The sequence below is a fragment of the Jaculus jaculus genome, chromosome 4 (assembly GCF_020740685.1).
Source record: "Jaculus jaculus isolate mJacJac1 chromosome 4, mJacJac1.mat.Y.cur, whole genome shotgun sequence".
NCBI lineage: Eukaryota > Metazoa > Chordata > Mammalia > Rodentia > Dipodidae > Jaculus > Jaculus jaculus.
The window spans coordinates 143933886-143950486 of NC_059105.1; the positions used below are offsets into that span (position 1 = coordinate 143933886).

Sequence of the window (16601 nt, forward strand, 5' to 3'; positions counted from 1 at the left end):
AAGCCTAAGGACCCTGCTACAATTCTCCAGGCCCCACATAAGCCAGGTGCACATGTGGCACATGCCTCTGGAGTTCGTTTGTAGTGGCTGGAGGCCCTGGTGTGCTAATTCTAAGTCTTTTTCTTTCTCTCTTTGTCTCACATAAAGTAGAATCTTGAAAAAAAGCAAAAAAGAACAATGGTGTTGTTCATGTAGACATGTCTTCTGCGTAGAAAACAAGCTGATGTTAATGAAAGCATATTCATTAAACAATGGATTCACATTTTCCACATATTAAATATAATTGAATTGGATATGAAAGTATCCCCAATTATGATTATTTTAGAGAAAAGTTTCCTTTTACTCTATTTCTTTATAGCTGGCTCCCTTATGATGCATATAGAAAATGTCAGATCAGTGTAGTTATAAAAATTGCTTCCCAGTTGCCTGTTGCAAACTTTCAGTGCTCTCAAACATTTTCCCTTCTTGGGTATGCTCAGGCCTCCCTTTAAGTAGGTGAAAGAAAGTGATATCTTCACTTGTAAGTCTCTGCCATTCACATGCCTGATACTTTCTTCCTCAGGCATTATCCCCCTCACAGGATTTTTACAGTCACAAGTTTAAAAAGGCGACTGTGTCACTCATGTTTCCACAGTGTGTACTGACTTGCACAATGAACTTAACAATTCAAGTGTATGTTCTCAAAAAAAATGGAAATAGTAAGTATTTTCTGCAAATGCAATGTGGTGGCTTGAATCAGATGATCCTCCATAAACTCATCTGGTTTGAATGTTTGGCTCCCATCTGGTGGAAATTTAAGATGTGGGGCATTGCTGGAGAAGTTGTTTTGCTGAGGTTAGCCCTTGAAATTTCTTAGACTTAGCTAGACAATGTTAGTGGGCTCACTGTCCTGTAGCTGCTGTCCACATAATGTTGGCATGTGGGTTATGTCCAATCTCTGTTCTACCCTGTTTCACATGCCATCATGAAGCTTTCCCTTGAGACTGTAAGCCAAAATAATTCCTTTCCTCCTTTCAGCTGCTTATGATCCTTTTCTTTAAATTCCAGCAATATGATGATAACTACAACCTGCAACAATGAAAAATTAATGCAAAATCAAACACTTAGCGAGTCTGTGGTGTTTTGGCACCACTTGCCAGGGTTACACAGTGCAACTTCCCTGAAGCTTTGGTTCTGAACACATGGCATGTGACTTGGCACTTGCTGTCATGTCTCACAAAGCCAACAAAAACTGCTTAAACAGCTCAGTTCACATAGAAGTCTATTGCATCACCATGGCTTGCAGTGTTTTTACTGTGCACATAAAGTTTTCTGCTGTTATAGAAACATGCTCCTTTAATTAGGGAAAACAAGACTTCTAGTATGTTCCTCCAATTCCTCCATGGTATGTAACTATCAAATTAATATATCTTTGGATTGTGGTGTGTTCAAATGTTTGGATTTACAACTTTCCATTTGAGTTGCTGGCATGAGTATCATTAAATGAATTTCGTTTTAGGGTTCCATGAGAATAAATCTATACCTTTATGCTATATAATTGCAATGTGCCATTCTCAACATTGATTGTTACATTATCAAAATATTGACTAGATCTGACAGACATCAAAGATTCCATCCATCCTTTAATATCAAATATTCAGATAGGACTTAAACTTTATAGAAAATTGAATCAGCACATCCTTTTCATGAGTATACAAGTTTGCTGTTATCTTTAACAACTGATAAATTTATATATGTCAAAGAAATGTTTTAAAATAAATTGCTTTATGACTTTTCAATGAATGTTTGTTTTCTATACCAAATTTACATACTTAGTAGACTTAGCTGCATAAAAACTTTCTTTGAGAAGTGATCATGATTAGAAAAAGTTTAATAAAACCTGATCAATGTGGTTTAATCAAGAAGATTAAAGATAATCCTTATAGAGTTTCTTGTTACAAGGCATTAACAAAGTAGGAATAAGACAGGCCTATTTATTATTGTTAAGAGGAATAAGTTTAAAACATTGAATCCATGGATTTCAAATGCCAGTAAGTACATACTTCTATAAAAGATAGGAATGGAATGAAATGTTACTAATATTTATAGTTAGATAAAAAAATGTTGTTTAGCTATTGGGAATTTATTTATAACAAAGTTTTAAAAATGAGGGCTTGGGATAGATTTTATGGAAATATATCTTGTTTTTATTGTGATGTCTATTAATACATTTGGTACTAAAACTAAAAATTGGAGATTCTGAGATTGGAGGTAGAAAGATTGTAGATAGAGAGCTATCTTAGCAGTTAAGGCACTTTCTTGCAAAATGAAAGGACCCAGATTTGATTTCTTTTTTTTTTTAAAAATTACTTTTTTTTAAAATTTTATTTATTTATTTGAGAGCGACAGACACAGAGAGAAAGACATACAGAGGGAGAGAGAGAGAATGGGCGCGCCAGGGCTTCCAGCCTCTGCAAACGAACTCCAGATGCGTGCGCCCCTTGTGCATCTGGCTAACGTGGGACCTGGGGAACCGAGCCTCGAACCGGGATCTGTAGGCTTCACAGGCAAGCGCTTAACTGCTACACCATCTCTCCAGCCCAGATTTGATTTCTGAATACCAACCTAAAGCCAGAAGCACAAGGTGGCACATGGATCTGGAGTTTCTTTGCAGTGGCTAGAGACCCTGCCCATTCTCTCTCCATCTGCCTTTGTTTTTCTCTCTATCAAATAATTTTTTAAAAAGTCAAAGATTCAGAACCTAATAACCAAAAGCATACAGGAAATCATGTTTCAATATAATAACTATCCTAGAGATTTTTTTACTTACCAAATCAATGAGATTATTCACAGATGACATTGCCATTTTATTTATTCATCACTACTGCCTCTTATTTATTCCTTCACTTATTAAGTGGAGAGACTGGGAATTGTATTTAGAAAGCCATGCTAATTACTCTAGGCAGTTGGAAAAAGACTCATAAACATCTAAGATTCTCTGGGAGATTGCGATGTCATAAGGCAAAATATGCATAGCTAAGGCTCACCTTGAACATATTGTGGTCATCATAAGTAATTACTTATCTCCATTGCATAATTGTCTCCCTGGGGACTTAAAGATTTGAATGTGCTTTAAAGTGGATAGCATGGAATGATTTATCAAGAAAGGAATATGCTTATTAACTTGAAAGATAAGTATAACCTGGGAACATGCAGAAAGAATATATGTCTTTGGTAAAGAAGTATTATTTTCACCAAAATTGACCAAATGTGCATATGTTTATAAATAGTAAGACAGTTTGAAGAGGGATAGGGAAACAATAAAAGAAATTACACATTTTTCTCATTTCCATGGCCTCATGTTATATGGCAAGTAGCTTAAATATTATCTTGTAGGAGAGATAATATTTTATAGATGGATTTAGTTTATGCTCAGAGCTTCAGGAATTTAATTGTATAAGAGAGTGGATGGGTTTCTTTAGAAGGGTTATGAGGCAGACAGACACTGGGAGGCCAGCATTCAACAAGGTAAGAAGCCTGCAAAATAGAAAATAGCAAGGTTTTGATATTCATTCCTCAAACATATTAAACTTTTCTTAGATTTTAAAATTTTCATTTATTTATTTGAGAGAGAAGCAGAGAAAGAGAGAGAAAATAGGCACACCAGAGCCTCCAGCTTCTGCAAACGAACTCCAGATGCATGTGCCATCTTGTGCATCTGGCTTACATGGTTCTAGGGAACTGAACCGTGGTGCTTTAGCTTTGCAGGAAAGGGCCTTAACCACTAAGCAATTTTTCTAGCCCCATATTCCACTTTTCTACATTAATAAAAATAGTGTATTTTGGATGTGAAGTATGTTTTTTTTTTCTTTTCAAACATATTCTAATGATTGATTACAAGCATTAGATAAGTAGTGAATTTTTGTCATTTAAATATCTGCAATGAGAAAAGCTGACAGTTAAAAAAACAAAAAAAGAGGGGGTATTCCGTCATTAAATATCTTCCTTCGAATAGCTACACTTTCCAGATGTATGGCATGGGTTGAGTTCACATTTCTAATCTCAAACTTCATTTCCTATGGTTTCAGTCAGGATTCAGCCTAACCTAAAACTCAGGGTACCAAAAGGGCAGCTTTGAAGAAATGTTTGTTTTTCATTTTAACCAATTTTCTGAAAGATTGATTTAGATTGTTTTATGTTGTGTGACTTTCAAAACAAAATAGAAAATGATTCACTTGCTTGATCTTTCATACTATATGTATGTTTTAGCTAAAGCACTGGAGTTTCATTACAAAGACAGAAACATATTAATATATCAGTGAAGACCATTGAACTATCAACAAATATAATAACTCTGATAATAGGAATATGAGGGGTTAGATTTCCATCTTAACTCCTCTCTCATATTTAGAGGTATATTTTCTTTTAATTTCACTTTGTTTTGTTTTTCGAGGTAGAGTCTCACTCTGGTCAAGGCTGACCTGGAATTAACTATGTATTCTCAGGGTGGTCTCGAACTCATGGCGGTCCTGCTGCCTTTGCCTCCTGAGTGCTGGATTAAAGGTGTGTGCCACCACGCCTGGCTTTAGAGGTACATTTTAACATGACAAATCTCAAGATCCTATGTGTAAGGTATAACAAGAGTTATCCTAAGTAGTTACCTATTAAATACATTTCAGAAACTTTACATGTGGGCTATGATTGTTTTGATGAGTATCCCTGAGGATGCTGCTTTAGTGGCAATGATTAGATCAACACTGAGAATGCAATAGACTTCTTGAAGTGATTGTTGTTCTGATATATTCCCTTTAATCTTTGATTTAATACACAGAGAATTATAATAATAAAAGTATTCACTATACATTTTCTGACAATGACAATTCTAATATGTGAATATATAAAACTTTAGAAGAATTTCACAAAATATTGATAATCCACATATTCAGTTTAATTCCTTAAGTTTCTAATTGCCTTTTTTATTTATATACCAAGATCTATGTTATACTTTCTTGACAATATAAAAAGACATAATATAATCTTTGATTATAGAAATTTCATGTCAATGTATAAACTAAAAACAAAAAAGTCAGAATAATAAAGTTTCTTGCTGCCTCTTAATAGTCTATTAGTGATAATATACTGAAGTATTTTTAATTAAGCATTCTAAAATGTGAAATGAATTTTCCTCTCACTGGATATCTATTCAGAGACATTCAAAAAGTTTCATGCAACAAGTAAATAACTTTTTAAAAAACGTATTTTATTTATTTGAAAGAAAGAGGCAGAGAGAGAGAGAGAGAGAGAGAGAGAGAGAGAGAGAGAGAGAGAATGGGTGTGCCAGTGCCTCCAGCCACTGCAATGAAACTCCAGAGGCATACCCTCATGTACATCTGGCTTATGTGGGTCCTGGAGAATCAAACTGGGATCTGTTGGCTCTGTAGGCAAATGCCTTAACCACAACCATTTCTCCAGCCCCACTAACAGAAGGAAAACAGTAAGCATATTATATACAAATTACTAGAATGTTCTTTTTATTTCTTTTCTTATTTTAATCTTTTTCTCTTTATTATTATTACTATTAACACCATATTTCGTATGGATACATCATGTGTTGGCACCCTCTTTTTCCTCATCCCTGTCCCCATCCCTTGGTGGAGGCTGAGGATTGATCCACAGTTCTCAAACTCACTGCAGCTGGAGTTGGCACTGAACATTCTCTGTATCTCTACTACCAGGTACATCAATGTCTATTGACAAAAATGTCAATAGTATCACTATCATTAAGTACATTTGACTTAAAATGTATATGAAAATTGCTAGATGTCTTAGGAACTTCAGTTAATAATGGGTAAAAAACATGACTAAAATTCATACAGCAATTTTCTTAGATTTTTTTTTTTTTAATTTTGGAAATACAAATCCTAAATACATACTTGAATAATTGAAGAACAATTGGAAACCAATGATACATCAAGATAATAATTTTATGCACAGCTCAGTGCTATTAATAGATTCTCACTCATTAGTCAATTCTTACTTGAAGCTACAATTATATTTGCCAAAATGGGGTTTTGGGTCCATTTAATATCCTTGCCAGTGAGTTGCAGGCACCTAAAAGCTGATGGGACCTGACCCTACCATCCCTTACTCAACCTATTAGTTCATTATTAATCTTCTTGAGGTGTTAGAAATTCTTACTGGTTCTTTTCTACAAATGCTCATTTCTACTTTTGAATTATTCACTCCTACAAAGAAATTTTAAATACTGTTAAGTAAAATAGTTATTTAATTCTGAAATGGACATTATGCAATGATTAACATCCTGCATTTTCAAAGGTAAAGTGTTTAAGGACTGAATTTATTTAAATAACAGTATTGGGCTGGAGAGATGGCTTAGCGGTTAAGCGCTTGCCTGTGAAGCCTAAGGACCCCGGTTCGAGGCTCAACTACCCAGGACCCACCTTAGCCAGATGCACAAGGGGGCGCAACGCATCTGGAGTTCGTTTGCAGTGGTTGGAGGCCCTGGCGCGCCCATTCTCTCTCTCTGTCTGTTTGCCTCTTTCTCTCTCTGTCTGTTGCTCTCAAATAAATAAATAAACAATTAAAAAAAATTTAAAAAAAAATAACAGTATTATAATTCTTTATATATAGTTTGGACTTCCTATACTGAAATGTTAAATAATAATGTTGGTCACTAATTAATTATCAGTTTGTGTTCAAATGAAAAAATGCATGGTAAAATAATATTTTTCAGTGATCACTTACTTAGCGTTTTAAATCACTTTTTCAATGAACTATCACCACGTTAAACATCTGCTTAGTGTCTGGTCTTTATGCTCAATGACATCTAAATGGGAACTTTTTTCACCTTTTTTAGCTTTTTCCCACAGGGCATCCTGTGGAGAGATAGTGAAGAGGACTTCCTCGTTCAGTTCTTTTTGACTCTGTTCTTATCATATATAGACAGAATTTAGTTCTCTGTGTCAGTTCAATAGTACTTACTGAATGCCTACTGCGCAGATAGCGCTGGCATAGGGTGCTGAGATAGTGAGACAAGCTTCCTGTTCACAGGGAACCCATTCAGTTATAGTGAATCCCTCTTTGGACTTCTGCAGGCCTTTCCTTTTTTTCTCTTAGAATTGATATGCTGTTTGAAAGTAAGCTTTAGACAACATAGGTATTTATGGTAGGAAAGGATTAATGCAGTAGAAATAGAATTTATTCAAAACATTCAAGTGATACCCTCATTAAGCATCTCTATTTACTGTAAATAAACTAGCAGAGAAATTTACACAACAAAAAAGTGGCCTGCTGATGGTGCATACCTGTAAACCCAGCATGCAGGAGGCACAGCCAGGAGGATTGTCACAAATTCAAAAGCAACTTGGTCTACAGAGTGAGTTCCAGGATAAGTCAGAGTGAGACCCTGTCTCAAAAATATTAAAAGTATGAAATAAAATTCTTGACAATGACTTAGATCTTGGGAATTTGTGCATTTAATATTCATTTTATGTTTATTCTCATATAGCAATTTCAAACTAACACACAGCAGACAGGTGAATAATATCTAAGAAAATTTTTCAGATTCACACATTTAATGAAACTTAAATTTCTGGAATTCTGATTTTCAGGGTCGAGGTTTTTAGTTTTCAAAGTTAAAAAAAAATGTTTTACAAATGTTAATATAGGACTGGAGAGATAGCTTAGCAGTTAAGGCTCTATCTTGCAAAGCCTAAAGACTGGATTTTTGTTTTGTTTTGTTATTTACATGTTTTCCTTTATTAGTTATGTACATACTCAGTAGTAAACAGCACATGTTGGTACCATCCTTACCCTCATCCCTGTACCCCACCTCCACCAAAGGGGCCTTCCTCTTTGGGGATTCCAGTTATCCCCATGGGGATTGTAGGTCCTGCATTGTGGTGTTAGCTGACAGTTATGGGGAAGTAGCAACGTCTCTGTGCATAATGTCCCAAATTGATGCTCTAATAATCTTTCCGCCCCCTCTTCCATGAATTTCACTGAGCCATTTTGGGTTCATTTTAGGTGTACTTCCATGATGAGGTCTTGGAGTCTCTGTGTCTTTGGACATCTGGTTTGGTAGGAGTTGAGTGTTCTCTGTGTCTATCTCCTTCACCCTTTGACTGGTACCAGGTTCACCAAGAAAGCAGCACTATTGCTCGTTTCTCCAATAAGTCTTAGTTTCAGCTGGGGCCTTGATGAGGTGTAATGGGATGAGTCTGTCCTCAGGCTCTGCATCCATCTGAAAAAGAGAAGCATATTCTCCAACCAGAGCGAAGTCAGCACTGGATAAATGGGGTAACCATTATTAGTTTAGAGAGAATTTAGTGGGTGTAGGTTCTTTTGTGGTACAAGATTGGTGGGAGGTTGATATTGGAGAACAAACTTGTTTTTTGGATATGATTCTGACTTCTTTCTCAGTTCCACTTATGGGTTCCCTTCCACTGAGTGATCTGTTAGCCAACTGGGTTTTGATTCCCCAGTGTCCATGTAAAGCCAGATGCACAAAGTGGTGCATGCATCTGGAGTTTGTTTGCACTAGATGGAGGCCCTGGTGTGCCCATTCTCTGTCTGTCTCTCTTCATCCTATCTCTATCTGCTTTCAGATAAATAAAAATATCTTTTAAAGTGTCAAGGTATTATATAGTGTGTTAGTCATTATTAATGAGAAACTTGACCTCATATAGATATGAGCTCGGTTTTTGATTTGATATTTTGAGGTTTATTTCATGCAAAATATTTAAATTATAAAGGGTTTATATTTATATGCACTGAAAAATTCAGATTTACTATTTCTACAAACAGTTCCAGCTTAAGGAAATTAAATTTCTTTTCTCACACTTTGCTGATTATTTTAACTTTATCTTCATTGAGACCTGTATTAGGGTAAATGAAAACATAAGGTTTTATTTTCATAAAACCATGGTAGGAACTTTTACTTTTATAAAAATATGTGATATTTATCTGTGTGTATATACATGCATATATTTAATAGTTAGATATATTAAATTACTGTATTTTTGTAAAATAAACATGAACTATATTTATATAAAATAGTCATAGCTTTCAGAAATGATAAAGGTAGCATGAGTTGCTGATTTGCAAATAATCTGTTTGTCTCCAAGTGTTTTCTTCTGGCCTTTCAATGTATGCCTTATGACATATAAAAACGTAGAGTATAAAATAGTTCTATTAGTTGTTAAGAAATGTGTACTGTGGATAGGGGTTCTGTTGTGAGGTGGAGTGCTTGTTTAATAAGGACTAAATCTCCATATTTGATAACCACCATGAGAAAAAAGAAAAAAAAAAGAAGAAATAAAAAGCTAACAGGAGAAAGGAAGAAAGGGAGGGAGGGAAGGAAGGAGGATAGTATGTCTAACGAAATTATAAACAAAAACATATTGAAAGCCAGGCATGGTGGCGCATGCCTTTAATCCCAGCACTTGGGAGGCAGAGGTAGGAGGATCCCCATGAGTTCAAGGCCACACCCTGAGAATACATAGAGAGTTCCAGGTCATCCCGGACTAGAGTGAGACCATACCTCGAAAAATAAAAACAAAACAAACAAACAAAAAAAGAAAACCAGATTGAGACCTGCCTTATTTTTCATAATTAATAAAAATAAGACTCAGCCCTATTTACATGTAACACATCTATATAAATTAAAATTAAAGCATGGTAGCAAAGGATCTATAAGATCTATAATTATTTAGATTTTTGTTATTTGAGTATTCAGGCAATATATTCTTTAAGATGTTCAAAATCAAGGAAGTTGGAATCACCCCCAAAAGTTATATATTACATAACTGGAAACTTCTCTTACAAAGCAGATAAGGAAATGACAGGTAATTTAAAAAATATTTGGCATTTGAGATCCTTTTTTGTAATAAGTATCTACTTTTAAGTTTTGATGCCATAACCTTTACCCTAGTCTACAAAATTAACCTAAATTCCTGTAAATTTGAGGTTATATATAGATTGATATGTAGCTGTTAGAAATAATAATGAGTGACCCCCACCAAATTAATGCCTTGCAAATCTACAACATAATATTATAATGAATAAACTGATTTTGACATTGTTTAATAATATGATCTAGTTTTACCAAGTTTTACATATTAAAATTTTTGTTTGTGCATGTATGTCTTTTTATGGATGTGAATATGTGCATTATTGCATGATTAATTTCATATGTCTGTCACTGAAGTCACGATACAAGATCGTCCATTACTACAAGGATTCCTTATTCCATTCTCTTCCACCCACACCCACTGCCCTCTATACATGGACTTTGGCATCCACTTATCTGTCTTCCACTGATACAGTTTTCTTTTTTGAAAACATTGTATAAATGGATTCATTTACAGTTTGGGTGTATCCTTCTGTAGCTTTTCCTAGTAGTGAATTAAATGTTGTCACATACTTATTGTGATTTTTATTTTAAGATTTATTTCTATTTATGTATTAGAGACAGAGAGAGGGGAAGAGAGAGAGAGAGAATGGCTGTGACAGAGCCTCTAGCTACTGCAAATACACTCCAGAAACATGTGCATCTGGCTTACATGGTACCTAGAGAATTCAACCTGGCTCCTTAGGTTTCTCAGGCATGTGAGCCACTATGCCCAGATAATAATTTATTTTTCTGACTGAACTACATTTTTTTTATTTCAATATTGTTAGTAATTGATTCTTAAAATGTGTTTATATGACTGTGACTGAAAATCTATGTTAGATCATTCTAATCTCAGATACATATCATTGGCTTTAGTTGACTATTATTTTCATTAAAATTATGATTTCACTATAATTGGTTTGGTTGGTGACTTTGGGAGGTGTATGTGTAGTATACATGATGTGAGTGTGTGTGTATGTATCCATGTGTGCAGATGCATACACAACTTGTACATCAGTGCAAAGTCAGATGTAGATGTTGGGTGTCTTCCTCAATCACTATCACTCCTCTGCCTTATTTTCTTGGGACAGTGTCTCTCCCTGCAACTGGAACACTTATCCATCCCTGCTTCCATTAGATTAGCTGGACAGTTCACCTCAAATATCCTCTCACAAGCCCTATACCCAGGCTACAGGCATGTGTAGTGGGCGTGCCCAGCCTTTTATTTCAGTGTTAGGGATCAAACTCAGGCAGTCATGCTTGTGCAGTAAGCTCTTTTACCTTAGCCCCAACCAGTGATTTTTATTTTGTCATATCATAATTACTTTAGCTATTATTTATGGAACATTCTAGGTGCTAGATGGTTTTACGTTTGTTTATGTGATTGTGTATTTTAGGAATCATTCAGTCTGTTTAGGATTAACAGCACTCAGGTCTCAGCTTGTATTTATTGTTTATATATGTGAAAACAATTTTGAAGATGATGTGATGTTATTTGGACAAAGTGATCTATCTAGTTCCACACAGACTCACACTGATTCTGTGGATACTACCTCAGAAGCCAGACAAACATCCCTATTTGATCTGTGTGCTGTTCTAGGTAGGGGAAGAAATACTTAGTACATGGGAAGAATCACTCTCAGGGCTGAATTGGCTGAGGGAATACCTCACTTCTATACTGTTCTAGCTTCTAATGCACACATTGCCTCCAGATGGGAAAGTAGAGGCTCAGACTACATATGAAGTGATGCTTCCTGTTGTTTGTTGTCAGTAAGACTCCTTCTTCATGCTCCTGTGGGTGTCTCATTCTCTTCTCACATTGTTCTTGGAATGCCCATTTGAGACCACATTATGTTGCTAGGTGTGATTTGGAGAACATGGACCTGAATCATCTTTCCTGTTGGTGAGGAGCCTCTTGCATTAGTCCTTAGACACTGGTGTCCTTAACCAGCACTTCTTTCTTTCACTGTCTTTCAGAACACTCTTATTTATTTCTACCTTGACGTTAGAACTTATTGCACATAATTAACTTTCATTATTCCCCAAGATGAGTCCAGAGGGAGCACAATTCTATAATATTCTGAGACATTCTAGAAAAACAAGTGTCTGTGAAGGAAAAGATTTTTAACCTGGGAATATGTTAGCATAGTACACCAAGCAATGCAAGCAAATATAATCATAAGGTAGCTTACAGATACTTTTCTGTTACATGTCAGTTTAGATTTGAATATTGTTCAAAAAATGTCTCTCCTACAGGGGATTTTTCATATGCCCATGTAATTTGTTGCTGGCTGGGAAGACCTGTAGCGGTCATAGTCCCCCAATTATTTGTGCTCAGAAATAAACCTGTCGTTTTCATACTTTTTCTTGGTGTTGACCTTCAATGAAAAGACTTTGTGAAAGAAAGCTATTTTCAGCACCATCATCCCCTGCCTCTTGCAAAGTAAAGTACTAGATTGGATAATCTCATTAAAGTTACTTATGATCTAAGGGGCTCCTAACTGTGCTTTGAGGTTTTTGTTTTTTTTTTTTAAATGTATTAGACCATTTAAATATGCTTGGACCTTCTTTTAAACTGTTTCTGGAAGTAGTATGCATGACCAAATAAATTGTCAATTGATTAGTATTGAAAATCCATCATTTAAAACAACCACAGTTTATAATATTGCTATTCATATTTTCAACATTTCTCTTTGCAGCTTTAAGGGACAATCGGATCGAGCTGGTTCGCGCTTCTTGGCATGAATTGAGTATCAGTGTCAGCGATGTATCTCTCTCTGATGAAGGACAGTACACCTGCTCCTTATTTACAATGCCTGTCAAAACTTCCAAGGCCTATCTCACTGTTCTGGGTAAGTGCAAGGGATTAACACCATGTAGTTGTAAAACCCAGAGAGACAAACACTGCAACAGCATCTTGGTTCACTGGGAAAAGACATGTTGAAGAGCTTAAGAGTCTCTGTCATTTAATTTCTTTTTTGCTGCATGACAAAAAGGGTGTTCTAGAATCACTTAGTTGCTTCCATCATTTAGCACACAGACAATGGGAGATACAAATAAATCATGCAGCCATTTTATGCCTTAGCTAGTAACAGTTTCTAATTAATTTTATATCAAAACCATTGTTACATGGTAAGATTCTATTTCTTGCACACAGTGGCAGCATACTGAGCTTAATGAGTTCACCTTATGTGTAAGGTGTGCTCCTTCATTCTATCGTATATCACACAACGTGGACTTCACTAATAACCCATGGCTTTCAGAAATGACCTTCTTTTGTACTTTAGTGCATTTAAATGGCCCTGACATTTCCATGTGTCTCGTTTTCTTTTAAATTTGTATTTTCTAGATTCCTAAATGAAGTACATAATGTCACTTGTGCATGCAGCTTGTAGCTTCCTTGTGCTTTTATTCTCTGAGTATCGGACCATTTTCCCAAAGGTTAAAGTGACATGAAAAAGCAATACATTCACAGAGATTCACAGGAAATAAAGCCACAGCTCAGAGCTCCACGACTCCACAGACGCTGGTGCCCCAATCAGCTAAAATCGCTGCAGTTCATTGAAACACACCTGTGTACTGAACAAGTTTGAGAAATTTAAAGATTGATTTTTTTTTTTTGTCCTAGCTTGCCTTTCTTTTTCAATACATAAACGGCACAATGTTGCATTTAAAAATAACCAATGCATACCATTCTTTGTAGTGGGAATATTAAAGTTAATCGAGCTGCTGAATTGGTTCTGTGCATAGGATATGAAATATGTGTCACTCCAAGTCCCACTGGAACCATTGCATAAAAATCTTCAAGTATTTGCCACTTAGGACAAAATATGCCCACTGAAATGTGTGTTTCAAGATAACAACTGCCTAAGGTTGATGTATGATTCTGAAAAGAGCCAACCTAAGACTCATAGGAGAAATGACTTGTAGATGTGGTTTATTGAATCGTGGTGGTGTGACATAGAATTTTTAAAGAGGAAGAGTATATTACCAAGGTGAACACTCACACACAAACCAACTAGTGAGTTAATAGCAATGCATTTATTTCTCTTCTACCCTTGTTTTACCTTGCGTTTCTCATACTGGAACTTTCTGGAATTCTTTCATTTTAATCTTCTCAAAATTGAATTAAATCATATGATAAGAAAGGGTTCAGAGTGCATCTATTACCAACTATAATTAAAAGAATGCTTAGTAAACTTCTACCAAGGTAGGTGAATAAAATAAGACAAGAAATATGGGGTAACGGATTTTGAAAACACTCATGTACTTTTTTGATGTGTTGGTTTTCTGTTCTGTTATTTGGAATAGAAATAGTAGTAATAGTAGTTAGTGCTAAAAATAACACACAAAATGTTTTCCCAAACTATAATTATAGGTCTAATATAAACAACATTAAGAGATGTTTTCTATTAAAAAAACAATCAGAAATGTCAGCACAGGTGTAAGAACTTATGAATAATTTATTTAAAACTTAATCTCCTATAATAAGTACAGTTAGTATACTTTCTAAGGCTTAAGAATTATATAATCAGAAAGCAAATGTGCTATTTTAATTTGGTCATGATGTAGTCAAAACAGAAAACTTATTTTATGGATTTGCCCCAGTGTAATCTACCTTCCTAAATGGCTATACTTGGTAATTCTTAAGCTATTTGCAAGGTTGTTTTGAAGATTAACAAAAAATATTTTTGCAGGTGAAATTTTGCAATTTAATTTTAAAACTAATTTGAGCTGCCTATATTTCACATGTACATTCTGGATACTACATATACATGTATACATATATGCGCACATATCTAAAAAACATCATTTTATCATACACATGTGTGTCATATATGGAGACTGATGGCTATTTATCTTATTATTCTTCTTTCAGGTGTTCCTGAAAAGCCTCAGATCAGTGGTTTTTCATCACCAGTTATGGAGGGAGACTTAATGCAGCTGACGTGCAAAACATCTGGCAGTAAACCTGCAGCTGATATAAGATGGTTCAAAAACGACAAAGAAATTAAAGGTAATGGATGGGCAAATACCCAAATCTAAACTCTTACACTAAAATGAGTACAACAATTTAAAAAGAACATTGTATATATTTTTTTAGATCACAAAATTGCTTACTGATTAAATGTAGTGATCCAGAGTCACTCATTTCTAAAGTCTGGTAATTTTAGAAGGTATATTAATATCCTCACTGTGTGCTTCTTTCCCTTCTTATGTGAAAAAACTCTATAATTTAATATATACATCATAAGAAAACTAGAGTATACACATATTAGTATACAGGAAAAGCACATTGATGTCTAGATAATAGAAACCAGTACATAAAAGAAATTATTATTTCAGAACTCGTACATAAAATTTATAAATAAAAAATGGCATTGATTATTTACTCAACTTACAGTTTTCTGGAATGACAAAGTTCAGAGAAATTAAAGCTAAACATAAATGTCTGGTTTCTAGTAATTCCCAATGAAAGTCAAAATAATGTCTTGTGTTAGGTAAATGCCTATTTTATCTATTCCATGCATTCACATTTAATATCTCTCACATACATGTGTAGACATACATACAATACACACAAAGAAATATACACAAACACTGAGATTTTTAAAGAGGGAATAAGTTTAAAAAAGAGAGGTATTAGTCAATGATTGAATCAAATGGATAGAACTAGTATGGTGTAAATGTGTATGTGTGTGTGTATATATGTGTGTGCATGTGTGTGTGTGTGTGTTGAGGCAAGCCCAACAGACTGGCTTTTTATTTATTTGTTTACCTATTTATTTATTTAATGCATGAGAGCAAGAACCAGAGTGATAGAGTAAGAAAGAGTGGGTCTCCAACCACTGCAATTGTGCTCTCTATATATGACCCTTGTGCGCATGTGCAACCTTGCACACTTCCATAACTTTGCATGTCTGGATAATGTGGGACCTGAAGAGTTGAACATAAGTCCTTAGGGTTTGAAAGCTAGCAACTTACCTGATAAACCATCTCTCCAGTGTTTTTTTAACGCCATTTCCAGATATGTTAGGTCATATGTCACAAATACATTAATATCTAAACTTAATTATTCTTTATGATGATTGTTTAAACAATTTGTTTGTATCATGATCATAGTATAATTGTCAAGATAAACTTCTATGACACAGTCTGATGCCAAACATAACCTTCATTTTAACTTTAAATCCTAATATTACATAATAGATTATTTGATGCTCAGTAGTGGGCATGCTGACTCAGCAGGTAGATTTGCTTATTTTATGGGGAAATTTTTGGATTATTGTCTCTGTAATTATTTTTGACTATTTCCTATCCTAGTTACTCTATAATTTTGCCCCAAATAATTTTTATTAATAGTTTAATCCCAATATGGCCGTATTCATAAACTTAAAAAAATGCATCTCATTGGACAAGTTTTGACAAGCACAGGAGGTAAACTGGGAATGTTTCACGTTAATGAGATTTACACTCTGCCTACTGCACTAACGTGGCTTCTTCACCTAACTTACACTGGACTTTCAGGTTATCGTGTGACAGTGTTCTGGCAGGGTTCACTACTACCCTTCCTAACCCTGCGTCTGGGATATACTTAGTCGAGATTTCCCAACTTAGATTTTTCATCTTGCTTCTAGAGTTATCTTATTTGTCAAGAACTTGTTCTGGTCACTTTTCTGTTAAGTACTTCTGATGGAAATCCCTAAAC

At 34.9% G+C, this 16601-nt stretch overlaps 1 protein-coding gene across 3 annotated transcripts in view; it reads left to right on the plus strand.

The window, feature by feature from the left end:
• The window catches only part of Cadm2 (cell adhesion molecule 2), a 1093192-nt gene that overhangs the window by 897060 nt on the left and 179531 nt on the right, over positions 1-16601 (plus strand). For all 3 annotated transcript variants that reach the window (XM_045147799.1, XM_045147800.1, XM_004663295.2), the window contains 2 exons: positions 12592-12744; positions 14772-14909. In XM_045147799.1, the coding sequence (XP_045003734.1) occupies positions 12592-12744; positions 14772-14909 (291 nt within the window). The remainder of the gene's footprint in view (positions 1-12591; positions 12745-14771; positions 14910-16601) is intronic.